Below are 15,797 nucleotides of genomic sequence, written 5' to 3' on the forward strand. Positions count from 1 at the left end.
TGCACACGGATCCTGCACCTGAGTGTCCAGTGCCCAGCGCAGAACTCCTAGAAGACACTAGAGAAGCCAGGGCTCTGCGAGGCAGCGAGTCCGCCTTCCCCTGTCACAGTAAAAAGCAGCAGGGAGACCACTGCACGGTCATGGCACAACAGGGATGTTCCACACAGGGCTCTGCTCCCCAGGCTCTGAGCGACCACAGCCAGAGCACCTAAGTCATCCCGAGGTCAGGCTTCCGCCTGGAGCTGCAGCGCCCTCTGGGGAACAGGAGGCATCACGCGGGCGGCCGAGTCTTGGCACTAAGTTCACACTGGCTCTCGTGGATCCTCCCTGCGTGGGGCCAGCGATCCCAGCTCACCATGGCGGGGGTTCGTTGCTCTGCTCAGATCTCCCTGCAGAGGACCACAGCGTGGGAAGGACACCATGTGCCTGTTTCTCCAACGGTCTTCGCCTGGAGGACCGGAAGTGCCCTTCCCATTCTGACTGGTGGGTCCGTCTGGACGCCCTGATTGGCTAATGAGGCTTAACTGACAGGAGCTTCTCCCTTAGGGACCAAGTACTCTGAAGGGACAAAACACAGTGATTCGAAGTTCTGGCTTCCACTCCAGGAAAAACAAAACAAAACAAAACAAAACTGTCTCACACTCGCGGAGTTTCGCATTGTTCCTGAACTGTAAAGTCACCCATGCACTGTTCTTGCACTCAGTGTTCACATCTTGTAGGCATTAGGTGTCTAGTGTACAAAGATCAATGTGCAGTGAATTGATGCCCCTGCCTCAAAGCCAGCCAAACAACCAAAACAACTTGGTCCTTGACACCAAACACCAACAAGTATAGCCCCTATAGGGTAGTGACCAGGGTAAGCACTTGGAATGAGAAGACAGAAATAGAAAGTCTGGCCAGACATGGTGCCAGACCCCTTTAATGCCAGCATCTGGGAGGCAGAAGCAGGCAGATGGCTGTGAGTTCGAGGCCAGCCTGGTCTACAAAGTGAGTCCAGGATGGCCAAGGCTACACAGAGAAACCCTGTCTCAAAAGGTCAAAAGGGTGTATATATATATATATATGTATATATATATATATATATATATATATATATATATACATATATATATATATATAATGTTAAGAAAGGTTATTAAGATGCACAGCTCTGATGCACTTTTTGGTGGAGAATGAGACAGTTATCAGAAAGGTAATTTAGCAATGTTAGCAGAAGAACACAGGACACCTCAGAATGAGCACAGAGTAGCCATGAGACTGCAAACCACAGACTCTCAGGCTGAAGAGCCTGGTTCCTTGACTTCCTCAAGAAGCTTGGTCAAGCATCACACCAGACCTCCCCAAGTCTCCCATAGACAGAAACCAAAAGTAATCTTCCCTTGGTGCTTTTATCAGGGCATTGAGAATGCCTTGGATAAATTTGGTTTCCAAAAGACTCACCTCCAACCTAAATGTGTTTTTACATATGTCCCTTAACATGTGACAATGGAAACAAAAGTATCAATGAGTGGAAAGAGAGTTGACAAAGAGAGACCAGAAGAGATTAGAGCTGAAATCTACCTAATTAGAGAACAAGAAATTATTAATGACACCAAATGGGCATAGTAGAAACACTGTGACCTAAATAACTTCTTCAAAGAAGACAGACACTGGTTGCTAATTTCCCTAAAGGTAAGAGTGGTGGTCCAGTCCTGGAATCAACACAAGGAAGGCTGAGGCAGGAGCATGACAAGTTTAAGGCCTGCTATGACTACAGACTGTGTAGGCAAAATATTTGGGGGACGTAAACAGACCCTGGCTCAAAATATGTTTTTGTTTCAAGCTCAGTAGGCAGATGCTGGCCAAGAATTACTGCCAGCTATTCTCTACCCCAAAAGGATTAAAGACACTACAGCCAATAGAGTGAAAATGGGTGGATTAGAAGGGAGAGCCATGGGAGGAGCCAGCTAGCTGGCTGAGTGAGTAGAGACACTTGCCTCCAAGTCTGAGGGCCTGAGATCTATAACCTGGAGAGATGCTGCACTTCCAACAGGTCCTCTGACACCCACACGTGTGCTGTGGCATATGTCTTTACAAATGTCTCAATGGCACGAATCACGATGTTTAAAAATGTTTAAAGTAAAAACAATAGAAAAAAACAAAACTAGAACAACAACCGCAATAACAAAAACCCAGCAAAAACAGCCTGTTGTGTTAGTACAACCACTGACTAAAATAGAACTCCTTTCACCACACCGTCAGGACGATTATAGGAAGAAAAGCACTGTTAACTTCTGAAGGAGAGAGAAACATGGATTCTGTTTAGATCACAGGTGGGGGATGAGAAAAAGACTTGTGAGAGGGCAGGTGATGTTTATCCCCTTAGAAGTCGAATCACCGTGTGGGGAAAGATTGGTTATTAACCATCTAAAAAACATCCTTGAACAAATTCTGAGAGGAAGTATAAAAATGAGCCAAAAACAGGAGGCGGGGCCTTTGGAGACTTGGGACAGTTTTGGCTGTTCATTGCTCCACCTCAAGATGCTCCTAGAGAGAACCGCGCGAGGGAAGGCTTCAGGGCTCTGGGCTCTGGTTGAGGTTCCGAGTTCTGGTTGCTCAAAGTTCCAGCAGAAAAACCCTGCTGGTTATGCCAGAGGAATTGTTCCTTGCAACTGATATCCTTTCTGTTTCATTATTGTATTCTTTAATCTTATTTTCCTATTGTTGAGGTTAGTCTGCTCTTAAGTGAGGTACTCATGCTTAATAAGTTCGTAATAAAAATATATTTGCTAAGAAAATTGAGCCTACAAACTTCCCACTATGTTATCAAGTTATCAAGTTATTTCCTGGAAATACTTATCTCCAGTGCATTTCTGTGGTATGAACACCCAGCTCTACCCTGAATTGGCAAAGAAATGAAAACCAAAAAGAAAAAAAAAGGAGGAGTAATAAAATGAGTAATACTAATAGAGGATCTGTCTGATCACACCCTTAGCAGCATGCACCAAGGTCTGTCTCTGTGGTGTGAACTTTGCCTCAGGCCTGCTCAGGCAATGTCTACACAGCATCTGTAGTGAAGACTGAGTCTCTTCTATGACCTTCAGCATTTAAGTGAGTTTCTTTTTATCATAACAGTTTATTGTGGGTCCTTCTCACATCGCTGGATCTGGGAACTCAAGAGAGGGCTTTTGCCACACATCTGAGCAGTGACTCCCCAAGGAGCCAAGGTGCTGGGTGTCACGTATGATGAATCCTCCATGGTGCTGTCCTGGGCCTGTGACACTTATGCATGATACCGGGATCTCGACCCTGGCAACCACCCATTACAACCCTTGTACGATGAATATGGCAGAGGCCCCGGGGTGCTTGCCCGCACGCCTTCCATCTGACAGGCCCGCTCTTGGTGATCACATTCAACACCCAGCAGCAGCAGCATGCTGCACTGTCTCACAGCCGCCATATTCTGGACTTGCAAAACCCAGGACACGCCACCCTTTCCTGAGGGCTGTGCACGTAAGTCACCCGGGGACTTTCTTGCCTGTCAGGTGAAGTGAAACTTCGATCCCTTTGTCCATGTCTTCTGTGCTCCTAGGCGACAGGGAGTGGTATGAGGATGTCCTTTGGTGACCTTTATTACACAAACATGGATATTTACCTGCATGTATGCCTGTCGTCATAGACTGTGAAGTGCACTTGCTGGTTAGAATAGGCTGATTGAATCCCCTGGGACTGGAATTACAGGAAGTTGGTGGCCATCAAGTGGGTGCTGGGAATTGAACCCCAATCCTCTGGAGGAACAACTAGTGTTTTCGACTGTTGGGACATCTCTTCAGCCCTGGTGGAAGATCTCAAATCAGCCTGCAGTGAAATGTTGTACCCTAACATTCCCTCTCATGTAGCTCCTGGGAATCAAAATACAACAGTAAGTGTCTGAATCAAGACAGAAGAGATGGTTCATCGGGTTTAGAGCACTGGCTGTTCTTGCCGGAGACCAAGTATCAATTCTTTGCAACAACATGGCAGCCCACAACACTCTGTAATTGCATCTCAGAGGACCTGAGACCCTCTTCAAGCCTTTTCAGGCCACTACATGCATGTGGTCCACCATGTACATGCAGTAAAAGACCTATAAAAATTAAAAATTAAGATCTTTAAAAAAATTTCTAAAAATATTTTTTATTTAGTTTTTAATTTATGTGCATTGGTGTGAGGGTGTCAGATCTTGGAGGTACAGACAGTTGTGAGCTGCCCTATGGGTGTTGGGATTTGAACCCGGGACCTTTGGAAGAGCAGACAGTGTTCTTAACCACTGAGCCAACTCTGCAGCCCCCAAAATTAATTATCTTAATAAAGACAGAATCACTTCTATATCTCTGGGGAGAGAAACATCCCAATTCATTACAAGGCCTCCTGAGTGGGAGAATTCTAGGCCAGGCTTGCCACTTAAAAAAAAAAAAAAAAACATTGTGGCAGAGCTGGGCATGTGAGTAGGATGGTGCGTGTGAGGGTCAAAGGCATATTTGAGGAGTCTCTCCTTACAGATTTTTGGTGGGTTTTGAGGTTTGACTTCAGGATGCCATGTGCACCATGTGCCTGAAAGAACCTTTGCTCACTCAGCCTTGTTGTTGCTCAAGCACATCCAATACAACACACGTTTTTATTGTTTGTTGTTTGGTTGTGTTGTTGAGATAGTCCTACACTGTGTGTTCTCGACGGCCTCAAAATCAGCATTAGACCTGCCCAGCCCAGAACTCACAGGAATCTGCGTGACTCTGCCTTCAGTGTGCTGGGATTAAAGGGCTGCTGGTTAAAACACTGGGTTGTACATAAATTAATTTATATGATATTCTGGACACTCTGGAATTCTTAACCAAAAGTGACCCTGTGAGGGTAGGGTTAGATGCTGGTCCCCACTGCCTTGTTTACTTGGGAGGCAGCAGAAGCTATTTCAAGGTTGACATCTGGAAGATGGGAGGATTAGATTTGTGTTTGGAGAACTCCAGCCCCATACAATTGATCAGGAGTTGGTAAGGCCAAACTCTGGATAAAATGATTTAGGCAGATTTTAGTTTACTCTTGAGATGGGAAAAAGAATCCACTGAGACTGAACTTAGCCTGAATTTGTCGAGGTGACTGACGAGAAGAGTCCCTGGCATTGTGGGCAATGTGAGCCCAGTAAAGGCAGGAAACAGAACTGTGTGAAAAGATGCTTAAAGGATGATGGGCTTGGTGTCCTCAGGTGGATGGCCCACCGGCATCCTGATGGCCACGAACTCATTCTCATCTGTTGGCTTCCTCTGTGTGTCCTTGGCTGTCTTAGACTCAGATTGTAGACCAGGGTGACCTAGAACTCATAGGGATCTGCCTGCCTCTGCCTCCCTGAGCACAGGAATTACAGGTGTGACCTACAGCACCTGCCTTTTCTTCTTTCTTTTTTTTTCTTTTTTTGAGACCTTGAAGCATGACATTGAGGTATATGCGGCTGTGAGCATTTAATAATCCTCACAAAGCTGTGCTTGTTTATACTATTTTTTCATTAAAACACTGCAGTTACGTTAAAACATCTTCAGAGGCATGCATGTACTGGCTTACACATGAAAATTACCTTCCGTGTCTTCTAGAACTTTGACAATATTCTTCAATATTCTCGTCTTCCCATCTGTAGCCTAAAATATAGTAAGATAAATGTATGCTACTGAAATTTATGCAAAGTTTAAATTATTATCTTCCATAAACAATACTTGATTTATTCATTACATTCTACCTCTTTCAGAATCAAAATACAGAAGAGTAACCATCTCTAAGGCTATTTTCCATTAAGCTAAAAAAGTGAAGGAAAATTCACATCATTACCTATGTAAGTGAGGTTCCAGTAGGTTTCCAGCATCACATCTCTGTAGAGACTCTTCTGAGAAGGATCCAGCAAAGCCCACTCTTCCCGAGAGAAGTTCACATGCACGTCCTCATAGGTCACTGCATCCTAGCATATACCATAAGCATGTATGCATATATAGGGTATATTTGTGTAAATATATGAATTATACATAGGTAGGTAACAGAAGGAGTAAGATTCACCCCATTGTAAATGTACTTTATTGAATATATATTTACCTAATTGCCTGTGCTCAACATATTAATTCCATGTCACAGAATTTCAAATGCAATCACCAAGTTGTTTTAGAAGGGAAGAGAAAAGGAGAATCACGCCTCTCATTTCTGTGCACACTGGATAGGATACGGCATTGCAGCAGACAAATACATATACACAGAGACACGCAAAGAGAGCAGCACTACTGAGCACTATCAGTAAAATTCTATCAAAAGGGGGCTGGAGAGATGGCTCAGTGGTTAAGAGCACCATCTGCTCTTCCAAAAGCCCTGAGTTCAATTCCCAGCAACCACATGGTGGCTCATAACCATCTGTAATGTGATTGGCGCCCTCTTTTGGCTTCCAGGAGTACATGCAAGCAGAGCACTCTATACATAACAATAAATAAATAAATCTTTTAAAAAATTCTATCAAAATTACTAACTTTCATCTTCTTCAAGGCATTGCATGCACAAAATGTATATACATACATGTAAAAAAAACCCTATAAACATAAATACAATTTAAGTTCTTAAGAAGCACAAGGTCACTCCTGGAGGCCTGGTCCAGGACACAGGACACTCATTACAAGGCCTGCATGGGCTACATTAGGGTCCCTCATGTCAAACTCAGGCCATCAAGCGTGCATGCAAAGCCCTCTTCCAACTGAGGCATCTCACCAGCGCCGTTTGGTACAATTCCAACCTGAATCCATCCTACTGGCTCTGGCAGGTCACCCAGAAAAGCAAACAAACTAACAAACCAAACCAACTAAGCAAACAAACAAAAAGCAAGCCTGCCCCTATCGCGCAGTAGCAGGAGGAGCACTTGCTTGGTTTGTTGCTTGGCTCCTGTTCAGTCCCTTTTGGAGGTAGGGCGGGGCCAGCCCTGTCTTCCAGGCTACACTGTAGAGGGATTTTAATTTCTCATGTGCCTTTTCTAACAGGAGACCCCACACAACGACCTTCTAGGTCTGTGGGATCCGGCTGGAATACAAATACTCCTTAGTCCAGGAGACAGAGGCAAGCCGACCTGAGTTCAAGGCCAGCCTGGCATAGTGCAAGTTTCAAACAAAGAAAAGCTTTGGTCCAGGAGTGGTAGTACGTGGCTGTAATCCCAAACAATGGAGGGGAATTTAGTTGTAGAAGGAAGCACCCATGATTGAAAGGGATGTCTAATAGAGTAGCAGAAAACATGGTGAATCAGAGAAGGGTATGACAGAATAGGAAAAAAAGGGAAGCTACTTAAGTGTGTAATGCAGAAAGAGAGGAGGTGGTTTTGCTGGGAGAATTTTACAGAGAGAAGTTTAATGACAAAACACAATAGAATGAGCCAGAAAACGGGGAGTCAGAACGTTAGAGAAAATCTGGAGTTAGTTTCAGGCCAAGCAGAGCCTGAATGGCTGAGGTGAACCAGCCGGCCCAGAGCTCACTAAGAACAAGAAAGGCTGAGCTTATTAAGCAGTAAGTCTCAGAGGCTGGACATGTTCTAGGCCTAGTTAGATTGTATGGAGCTAGAAGCTTCCAAAACTAAGCGCAGGTCAGCAAACAGGCAATAAGTCTGAGACAACTGTATCAGGTGAATAAAAGTCTCTTCTCTACCCCACCCATGCCAGCGAAGCGAACTGCACCTGGGCAGGGAAAACAGTTCCCCCAGGTGAATGTTCCCTCTGCTCCGTGTCTACGTTAAGCAGTCCTGGAAAAGGGAAATATAACCCTGGACTGAGCCCAAAGGAAAATTCAAAGTTCTACCTTCCCCTCTCTTTCATAACATAGGTCTCTTTTCAACCAGTATTAGAGAAAACTATCATGCTCTGAGAAAAGTAAAAGCTCTGGCCCTGGCCTGGGCAAGGGATTGCCTCTAGACAACACAGCCAGGACAGAAGAGATGTTCCTTTTGTCCACAGGCACCAAGGAGAAGTTAAGCAATTTTAAAAATATATTTTATTAATTTATTCATATTACATCTCAATTGTTATCCCATCCCTTGTATCCTCCTTTTCCTCCCTCCCTCCCGTTTTCCCCTTGCTCCCCTCCCCTATATTTTACTATATTTTTTTTAGAAAGGGAACTTTTTAAGGACAGTGGCCCAAAAGGTTTCCTTTGCCATCCGACTGTCACCAGATATTAGAAAAGAGATTAAAGAATTAAAAAATATATATATATATTAAACACAAGACAAAATGGGTTCTAACTCAAACTTTGTGGCCCTAGACATGCCCTGTAACATCAATTACTAAATGACTGGACCCTGTAGCCACAGGAAAGCCCACAGGTCTAACGTGACTACAGCAAGTTTAATGAAAGAAAACAAACAAGATAACTCTGGCACAAGATGCTACACTCACAGTACCACATGACATGATTGAGGCCAACCTTTGAGAAGCAGCAGCACACTGCCTGTCTAATGCCTGTGTGACCTGATACCGGGCCCTGCTCCTGGCCCATCTTCCAGTCTGGTGAGAGAAACTCACCTCCAACAACATGGCTTCCCTCTTGTCTGATGTTACAAGTGGTAGCCCATGATTGTCAGGTGATGCAACATGAAGTGAGATACACGGGAAGCTGCAGCAGTTGCTTTCACTGAAACAATCTGTCCCAAGCCAGGGACCTCAGGCCAGAGAGCAGGACTCAGTAATCTGACCCAAACTCTAGGGTGAGAAAAGTAAAGTTCACCATCACCAAATAAATGTACAGCCAATGTGCTTTTATGACCAGGCATGTCCACAGAGTGATCTACAGAAAAAGGGCTTCTCAACACTACGTCAAAGGACACTAAAAAAAAATCTAGGTCCTCCTAAAGAATATATGATTTCCCCTACAAATTGCTGTCTTCCATTGCTGGAATTCTGACCTGGCTGCCACACAAAGGGCCCTGAAAGGACTAGGCTATTGGTATTCTGATGACATACAAGGACCCTTCCTGCCTGACCCTCCGTGGTAAAAAAGAAACGCACACCTAAAATCCACAGGTTGATGGTGGACACCTAAGGAGATGATCATTCTCCCAAAGACAACGGACAGGACTGTTGGTACCTAACCTTCACCAGGCTGCTCCTCTGGGCTCCACAAAACTGCCTGATTTCACAGACCAAGGTATGTTATAACTAGACAGGACAGCCTGGCATGGATGTCTCAGAAAGCTGGCAGATGTGGTTCAAGTGAATCTAAAACAGGGAGCCCTTACCCAGGGAAGGTTCTAAATGAGAATGCAAGATTCCCTAAGAACTCTGGGAAAACTGACTTCACCAAGATCTGGCCTCATTAGGGAGGATAAAAGTACTTGCTAGTTTTCAGACATACCTTTTCCAGGTCAGTAACAGCGTTCTCCCAGCTGGATTAAAACTACTGAAATAGTAGCTTAAAATCTCCAGAAACTGGTCCCTGATCTGGCCTCCCCCTAGCAATGGGTCCAACAATGAATGACCTTGCTTTCATAGCCAAATTTCCTCAATTAATAGCTAAAGCTTTAGACATAGATTGAAAACACCACTGTGCATATAGATCCCACAGTTTGATCATGTAAAAAGAACAGGACACCGAGAAAACAAAACAAAACAAAACAACAACAACAAACAAACAAACAAACAAAACCAAAAGGACTTTAACATCCCTCATTACAGTCTACCAAGGACTGGATAAGCCTCCTTCCTTTGTTTTGCTTTGGCAGCTGCGCCCTATATAGGGAGGGATGCCCGCCCTAGGAGACCATGTTTATAAAACCTTCTCCACTGTCTCACAGGCTGGGAGAGGAGAGCTGGCAGAACTCTCCACTGAGTCCTTTCTCACGACACTACAGGCACTCCAGTCCTGCATGAAGACTACTCATTGGACTATCTGACTGAGCCAGGTGACATCCACTCCTGTCCAGTGCTGGTCAAGTGAGTGGGCAAAGGGACAGTGTCACTCACCTGCACAGAGCCCTAGAAGGTGGTTCTCTCCACTGCTGTGGCAGACCAGCAACCCTGATGCCTTTCACCTTCCAACACAGATGCCCACTATAAATGTCTGGTTCAGTAACAGAAAGGTATGACATGGCAGTTTATCTATTGAGGTAGAAATAGAGACTTTACAATTTTATGCATGCCCTGCAGCCTAGCCCCCTGGTTTCCAGAAACAAGATAGTTTTCCACTAAAATAATGGGGTTTGTCACCCTGAGGCTTCCTGAAAATTTCCTTTAAAACGATTCTGGCCTTAGGGAAATGGGAAAACTTGGAGAATCAGACACTCTGTGAAAAGAAGGAACCTTGGGGATAGAGTTAAATATTATTAGCCAAAATTAGGCCACGATTGCTGGTTATCCTCAGATAACTGCCCCCTGTCCAGGTCCCCTGCCCCACCCCTCCTGACTATTTGCAGATAGGAACGAACCAGACTTTCAGCCTATTGATTGACAAAGCTCACTGTGTCTAGGCGCAGTCCAAATGAATGGCTTGCTCTATGGGTCAATTCAGCTGGAGAACAGCAATATTACTGGTTTTTTATTTTAAATTTTGGAGTGGAAACAGTCTTTAGTTTTCATAATTTTATAGGATCCCAAAATCAGTATGTTCTCTTGTGTGTGTGTGTGTGTGTGTGTGTGTGTGTGTGTGTGTGTGTGTGTGTTTAACAGAACTGTTTGAGCGGGATGTCATTTCTGTCCTTGCATTCACATGATGGATTTGTTTTCCTTTTCTTTTTTTCTTCTTTTTTAGTGATGTGGATCGACTCATTGTCTCACACTTGCTAGGATGCAGGGCAAGTATTCTACCACCCTGCTGTACCCCCAGTTTAAAGTGCAAGTTGTCTGGGACTCTTCTTGAGTGGGCTAGGAAGGATACAGAAATGGCATGGGCCAGTAGCACAGAGAGGCCTGTATTTGGAGAGCATAGTGCCCTCTAGTGTACATTTTGAGAATGGACCTGGGAGCAGGTCAGAGGCCCATGTGGGCGCTCTGTAAATATTTGCTGAATGAGTTGATATGTACATTCACAAGGCCTTTGGTGTGCCCTGAAGAAGGGAATCATCAACACATAGTTGAGTTAGTGAAACTTGCCCAGTGTGTGAAAAACCCTGCGTTCTGTCCCCACCCCTGTAATCTCAGCACTTGCGACATGACACAGAAGAGTCCCAAGCTCAAGATCCACATGATTGTCATGCTGTCCTAGTGGCAGGGTGAGTCCACATTTCTATGTTTACTGGAAAGTAGGAGAGGTTTTCCAAATGTCAACAATGATAGTTTTTATCAAAGGGTCTTTGGAGAGTTGAGTAGGAAACACTTTTAAACAACAATCTTTCAATTTTTTTAAAAGCTACTTAGAATGACAGCAAAGTTGAGAACCCTCTCCATTACAGCATCCCCCCGACAACCTGGTCCAAGAATCTTCATGGTCACACTGTTGCCACCAGAGATCTACAGCATAGTTCACTCTTGGTGTGCATCTTCTGTGGGCTTTGACAGAGCTACAATGTGCTCACCAGAAGGACAGCCCTGAAAATATTCAAGGTTTGATCATTTATTTCTTACTCTGGAAGACTTGTTTTTGGCTGGATTCAGACTCAGAAGAAGAAAGAAGCTCTTTTGGGGTTCAAGAATACCCTGAACTGATCACTCAGACACCAGACTTAGAATGTTGAAAGTTTATTGAACACTGACCAGTCAGGGACACAGTGGACTCAGGAGCCAAACTGTGACCCAGAGCCATTTCTTTGGTTTTTGTTGTTTTTGTTGTTGTTTTGGTTTTTTCAGGACAGGGTTTCTCTATGTAGCCTTGGCTGTCCTAGACTCATTTTGTAGACCAGGCTGGGCTCAAATTCACAGCGGACCGCCTTTCTTTGCCTCCCTCTAGAGTGCTGGGATTAAAGGCCTGGGCCACCAAGCCTGCCACACTGAGCCATTTCTAAGGCAGGCTTTTTCTAAGAAAAACTGTAACCAGGTTGCAACCAGATAAGCAGGTGTGGGAAGCAAGGGGAGGGCAGCGTTGGGCCATGTTGACTAGCTAAACAAAGCCGTTGAAGATGATTGGCTAAGATCGAGGGGAGAGGAGCTTGGGACATTCCGGTTCCTGACCATTCCAGGAGAAACCAACATGGCAGGATAGTGTGGTTTTGTTTAAGTGGAACCTAGAACATTCATTCAAGCAGAACATCCAGCAAGTATTGACTTGTAAGTAAAAGACAAAGCCTAAGAACTTGAACTTAATTTAAGCTGAGGATAAAAATGGAGACTTCAAAACACAATGGCTGTGGTGATGCTAAGCACGAAGGCCTAGACTGGTCTGGACATGGCTCAAAGTTGGTGTGCCTCAACACTCTCAGTGAGGACGGCCCACATCTCTTGGCAGTCTGTTCCTGGTGATTTCCTTGGCTTCTTCCATTCTCGTGGCTACAAGTTCAGCATGTTCTGCAGCCTCCTCCTTATTTCTATTCCTGTGCTGTTTCTTCAGGCTCTGTGTTGTTATTTGTGTTGCAGGACATGTGGAGTCAGCCAGATGCTGAATCTTGGGCACTTTGTTCCTGGGCTTCTTACCTTCTTCACTAAAGGGCTTTCTGACAGCCCATCAGTGAATTACATCTTCCTTGGAGCTATGGAAGAGCTTAGGGTTCTGCAGGCTCTTTGGACCCTAACTGCCAGAGCACAGTAGGATCTGCTGGTCCAGGACTAGCCTTCTCTCCCTTTCTCTGCACCATCATCGTTATCATCATGACCACCACCACCACCACCATCATCATCATTATTAGTTTTTGTTATTATTTGCAATAACCAAATTGAGAGTACTCAGCTTGGGATTCACTGTGTTGGGTTTGTTTGATTTTTGCTTCTTTGTTTGAAACAAAATCTCAATCATTCTATTTACCAATGAAGACTCAGGAGCCAGATGCTGGGGTGAAAGCCTGCCAGCTCTGAGAGGCAGAGAAAGCACCCAGTTGACCTTCCTCCTCATCCAGTCACTCCCCAAAACTTCCCATTCTCTACTCCATCTCAAAAACCCATAAAACTGAATGTCCCTCCCTTTTGCTTCCTGTGCAGCTCTCTATCCTGTCCTCCTGACTTCCTCTTACTCCCTATGGTTTCTCCCATGTTCACTCACTGTCAACTGGATGCTTGCTCCACCTGTTAATCTAAGGCTTACTTTATTTAATGCTGTTTGGAATAGTCATCAGAAAACTTTAGGATTAAAGCTGTGTGCCAAGGCTGACCACAACACAGCTAGACACAGGGTTTTTTTTAATTTGTGTTTTGCAGTAAATAACACAATCTCAGAATTCACAGAGTGATCTAATATCCTGCAACATGTCCTCTTTCTTGTCTGAATAAAAAGGAAAGATATTTTTAGCGTTGATACCGTCAATCTCTTTACAATGAAGAAGCAATTTCAGCCAAGCTTTCCACAATGTCCAGCTTGGTTGTATTTGGCAGTATTAGTATTAGTATTGTGCTTCTCTTGTGTGTCCTAGTGACGAGCCTTTTCCCTCTGTGCAAGTTCTGATGGCCATGGTGCTTCCTGGGGCAGTTTGAATGCAGGTGTGCAGAGTACCATGGCCTCTTCTAGAAAATCAACTAAGACAACCCAGGGTTCTACCAGGAGAGGATGATGGTTTGGGGAGAGTGGACTTTTTCTCACAGTAATGAAGAAGACAAGTATGTGTGCCCACATATTGCAATATACAACCTGTGTTCCATCCTGGAAAGCCAGCTAGAGCCACAGTGAAGCTGTGCAGGAGACAGCACATGCCGAGGCTCACGACATAGAAGCATCAACTCTTCACCTGCTGTAAAACCTGTCCTTCCACCAGGAACTCTACCTTCCCACAGTCTCTAAATTACACCAACAGAATCCTCATGTTCATGAGTCATGTTGCCAGGGATGCTCCCTGAATGCAAACACACACACACACACACACACACACACACACAGTGTGACTATGTAAAATATTCTCTTGCCTGCAGCTGGACTTTCTGTCTCTGAAGACAGAACCAGACTAATTTAAATTGAGGTTTATAGCTTTTTACAATTTAACATGAAACTTTCCACCATTCTGGGCCACTACATAGAATGCATGGTGGCACCACAGGCTGGGTGTCCAGCAATCCCCAGTGTTGGGTGACTGTCATGTTTTACATCTGCAGCCCCTTCATGAGAAAGAATGGAAACCCAGTGGTTGAGGGAAGGCAGCTGCAGCACAGGGCAAACATGGACTTGACAGAGTCTCTGGTCAGAGCAGGGCTGAGAAAGCCAGCCCAGCACTGCGAGACCTGCAAGCCCATGGAGACGGAGGCTCTGAGCAAATCTGGGCAGCATGGCCATTCACTCACACAGTTGCTCTGGTGAACGGTCCCCTGAGGACAGACAAAAAAAGCAGATGCTCCCAGGAGTCTCTGTCCCTAAAACACTGGGCTCTGCCTTAAAAGAGATGTATTGCGACTTATCCACACTCTTCACCTAAAAGTTTTGAACTGTTGCCTCCAAAACGAAGGCATTGAAGGCAAGTCCTCAGCTAAAAACACAAAATACCAACCCAAGCTAAAGGATTCATGGTGCACAGAAGTGAGACAGGAGACAAGGTATAGTTAGTGTTGGAGCAGGCACAAGGGGCCCAGGATAGGAAGCTGCCCATTGTGATTCAGTGAGAGAGGTGAGGCCAGGCCTCTGTGACATCACAGGGTTAACCCCTGCTCCAGGAAGAGCAGCAGTCTTAGGCAGAGGACAACTGAGAGTCCACCAAGGAGGGCTGGGATTTACAGCAGTCCCATGTGCCGGCCTACTTTAGGACTTATGGGGTGAACCCTGAATAGACATGTGCCCTAAGAAGAGGAGGTGTTGGACTGGGCCTACCCCTAACCCTGAAGAGGCCTGGGCCCTAAGAAGAGGATGTGTGGGCCTGGGCCTATCCCCAACCGTGAAGAGGCCTGGGCCCTAAGAAGAGGATGTGTGGCCTGGGCCTATCCCCAACCCTGAAGAGGCCTGGGCCCTAGGAAGAGGATGTGTGGGCCTGGGCCTATCCCCAACCCTGAAGAGGCCTGGGCCCTAGGAAGAGGATGTGTGGGCCTGGGCCTATCCCCAACCCTGAGGAGGCCTGGGCCCTAGGAAGAGGATGTGTGGGCCTGGGCCTATCCCCAACCCTGAAGAGGCCTGGGCCCTAAGAAGAGGATGTGTGGGCCTAGGCCTATGCCCAACCCTGAAGAGGCCTGGGCCCTGAGAAGAGGATGTGGGGGCCTAGGCCTGTCTCCACCCAGGAAGAGGCCTGGGACATATGAAAAGGAGGTGTGGGCTGAGCCTGTCCCCTAGGCTGAAGAGGCCTGGGCCCTAAGAAGAGAAGATATGGGGCCCAGGCCTATCCCCAACCCTGAATTGGCCTTGGCTCTAAGAAAATGGGGTATTAGACTGGGCCTTTCCACAACCCTGAAGAGGCCTAGGCGCAATGAACCTGAGGTGCTGGTTGCGGCCTATCACCAACTCTGAGGAGGCGCTATGATGTGGTGTTGGCATTGGCCTATCGGAATGCCTGACTAGGCTGAGGCCTGAGGAAGAATGATGGGCCTGGGACAAACTTGAATCATGGTGAGGCTTTGACCCAAAGACGTCTTGTGGACCTGGGCCAGTCCACAACTCTGAATAGGCTGGGGCCATAAGAAGTGTGAGCACTGGCCTATTGTGACCCATTAAGTGAACTAGGCCTGAGGAAAAATAATATACCTGGGGCTACTTCTAATTCTGATGAGGCCTGGGCCCAAAGGAAATCATGTGTT

General features: G+C 45.7%; 2 protein-coding genes across 2 annotated transcripts in view; both read right to left on the bottom strand.

Moving 5' to 3' along the window:
* Nucleotides 1-15,797, bottom strand: part of LOC311604974 (zinc finger protein 560-like) — a 225,943-nt gene that overhangs the window by 98,839 nt on the left and 111,307 nt on the right. The gene's annotated exons all lie outside the window — the stretch shown is intronic.
* LOC311604975 (zinc finger protein 431-like) overlaps nucleotides 1-15,797 on the bottom strand; it is a gene marked incomplete at its 3' end in the record, with an annotated part of 53,281 nt that overhangs the window by 12,401 nt on the left and 25,083 nt on the right. The window contains exons 2-5 of the mRNA XM_084795254.1: nucleotides 9,978-10,045; nucleotides 5,833-5,959; nucleotides 5,585-5,645; nucleotides 3,635-3,881 (exon numbers count right to left, since the gene is read on the bottom strand). Coding sequence (XP_084651380.1) covers nucleotides 3,635-3,640 — 6 coding nt within the window. The 5' untranslated portion in view covers nucleotides 3,641-3,881; nucleotides 5,585-5,645; nucleotides 5,833-5,959; nucleotides 9,978-10,045. The remainder of the gene's footprint in view (nucleotides 1-3,634; nucleotides 3,882-5,584; nucleotides 5,646-5,832; nucleotides 5,960-9,977; nucleotides 10,046-15,797) is intronic.

This window comes from Acomys minous (assembly GCF_964271855.1).
Source record: "Acomys minous genome assembly, chromosome: 9".
NCBI classification, from domain to species: Eukaryota; Metazoa; Chordata; class Mammalia; order Rodentia; family Muridae; genus Acomys; species Acomys minous.